Source organism: Sinocyclocheilus grahami, unplaced genomic scaffold (assembly GCF_001515645.1).
Source record: "Sinocyclocheilus grahami isolate Dianchi unplaced genomic scaffold, SAMN03320097.WGS_v1.1 scaffold31124.1, whole genome shotgun sequence".
Lineage (NCBI taxonomy): Eukaryota > Metazoa > Chordata > Actinopteri > Cypriniformes > Cyprinidae > Sinocyclocheilus > Sinocyclocheilus grahami.
The window spans coordinates 1-2337 of NW_015521221.1; the positions used below are offsets into that span (position 1 = coordinate 1).

General features: G+C 44.8%; 1 protein-coding gene across 1 annotated transcript; it reads right to left on the reverse strand.

Annotated features, from left to right (window-relative positions):
* Positions 1–6: 6 nt before the first annotated feature.
* Positions 7–2058, reverse strand: LOC107580327 (specifically androgen-regulated gene protein-like; the record flags this gene model as incomplete). Its single annotated transcript, XM_016266047.1, has 2 exons — positions 7–1793; positions 1872–2058. Coding segments are annotated over 2 exons (1710 nt in total), but the record flags the coding sequence as incomplete, so codon positions are not given.
* Between the last annotated feature and the right edge of the window lie 279 nt (positions 2059–2337).

A 2337-nucleotide genomic window follows, 5' to 3' on the forward strand; every position in this document is an offset into this window, starting at 1 on the left:
AAGAGCAGAAAATGCTGTTTTCAGGTTAATCCGAATTCATGTGGATGCAGCCTTCACAAAACAATTTAGATGAGAGTGCAAATATTACATTGTGTCACTTACTTAAGCAGGTAGCTAAAGATACAAATCGACCACCAAGCCGAAATCCAAAAGCATCACAAACAATTTCAAAGTCTGTATCATCAGCATTTGTCATTTCTATGCTAATGTTCCTAATACCCAGAATAAATTGTGAATTGAGTAACCGGAGAAAGTCAGTAGCACCATCCATTAGTCCCTCAGTAATCCCAGTTTCTTCAAGGCTTCCCTTCGGTTCTCTCCATTATTACCGTGCGGAGAGATCATCACGCTTATTCCAGAGCGGGGCAACTTTTGGCCATCGCTCCCTGGCTGAACCGCAGCAGCGTTGAGTGATTTGGTCGAATCATTAGCATGATGGCCAATACCAAAGTCCTTTGTGCTCCCTACAGAAGAAGGTCGATCTCTGCTCTTTCGTAACTGACCTGGCGACAACTCAACTTGGGTCCTGTCTGGGTTTGTCGTCTGTGGTGCAGGGTCAGCGGCCGTTCGAGACCTTGTGCGCTCCAGTGACGCTGTTTTGATCTCATAGGACTTTGTCGGTTGCTTCTTCAATGAACCTTCCCTGCTTTTTGCATCTTGGTGCTTTAGAGTATCTGCTAGTAGTTGCACATCCCCTGGTACGGGGCTTTCGGAAAGTCTGGACAGTTCCTGAAAGGGTTCTGTTGGGTTACAAAGCGACTGAGGCTTTTTAGCTCTGAATGTTGGCGAATGAGAAGGAGACACGCCGTGGCCCGTTTCAACCTCTTCGTTCTTCAGCAGGCCTAATTTTTTCAGAGCCTCCATTCGGATCTTCTGCGGATCCATCTGAGCACGCTCGGTTTGAGAAAGTAAGGAATGCGTGGTCCCCGGATCCTTGTGGCTTTTGATGATGATATTCGATGGGAGCTTCTTGGGTTTGGGCGCCACAGCCGGTGGGCTTTTGGGATCGCTGTACTCTTTCGGCACATGCTCTGAAGACGGCGAAGGTGTCATCGGTTTGTCCGCTGCAGAATGGTGTGCAACCATTAACGGAGTCAAGTGAGGTGCTTTCTTCATGGAAACCTTCTTGCGTAGGTTTTCGACCTCATTGTGGGATAATGGTTCACTTGACGTATCTGGGTCTGCACTCACTGATTTGGTCGCCTCGGTTGGCTTGACAGATCCACCAGAAACGTGAGGCTCCATTTTGGGGAGTTGGGGAATCCATTCTGGTGGCTTATCGTAAACTGGTGGAGGTGGTGGCGAATAAGAGAGGCTTATCTTCTCCGCTGGTTCATCCATGAAGTCTGAGGGTGGAGGAATGAATTCCAGCGGCACCTCTGAGGAATCTTTCTTCTGCTTCAGCGGAGACTTGACATCCAAACTCTTAGGTACACCATCTTTGGTTTTCGATTCACTAGGCAAACTTGTTCTAACTGGAGGTTCAGGTGTGAACGAAGGTGGCAAGTCCACCACATCACTTGATAGTCCAATTCTTGGTTTGGCAGGTGCTACTTTTGAAGCAGCTTCTTCGGAAACTGTCCTTCCAGGTTGTTGAAGGTCAGGGCTTGATCTAAACCCATCAGGTGCATCAATAAATGCCACAGGTGCTTCTTTGGGAGATGATTCCATTGGTTTGCTGACTATCTTTGCATTCCCACTGGCAAGGAGTAAAGGAGTTGGCACAAGGTACTTCTGAGATGGTTTACAATCTCTTCCAATCGCTTTGTTTGGGTCCTCGTGGGCTGATAGCTCTGAAGGAGAACATTTATGAGCCATTATTCAAACAGACCATCTTTAAAGGTACTTTAATTTATTCTGCTATTGCTTACCATCAGATTTGTTCTGGTAGATGGACGTCCGCTGAGCAGTTTTATCTTTCATGCCATTAGTTGGGCGATCAGGCTCATCGTTAGACAAACCGCTGTCGTCTTCTACCTCCAGCGACTCGATGGTCTCCTCCAGGAACATGAGACAGGCTCTCTCTTCAGCAGAAAGGTGCTCCAGACTATCATCACTCTATCACACAAAGAAAAGGTTTTTAGTTTTTTTTATAATAAATTGATACTTTTATTCAGCAAGAATGCATTAAATTGGTCAAAAATGACTGTAAAAACATGTAAAATCTCATAAAATATTTAAGTTTCAAATAAATGCTACCGTTTTAAACTTTCCATTCATTAAAGAATCATTCAAATTAATCACAGTTTAAACAAAAATAGTAGCACAACCGTTTTCAACATTGATAATAAGAAATGTTTCTTGAGGAGCAAATCTGAAGGATCATGAGACTGGAGT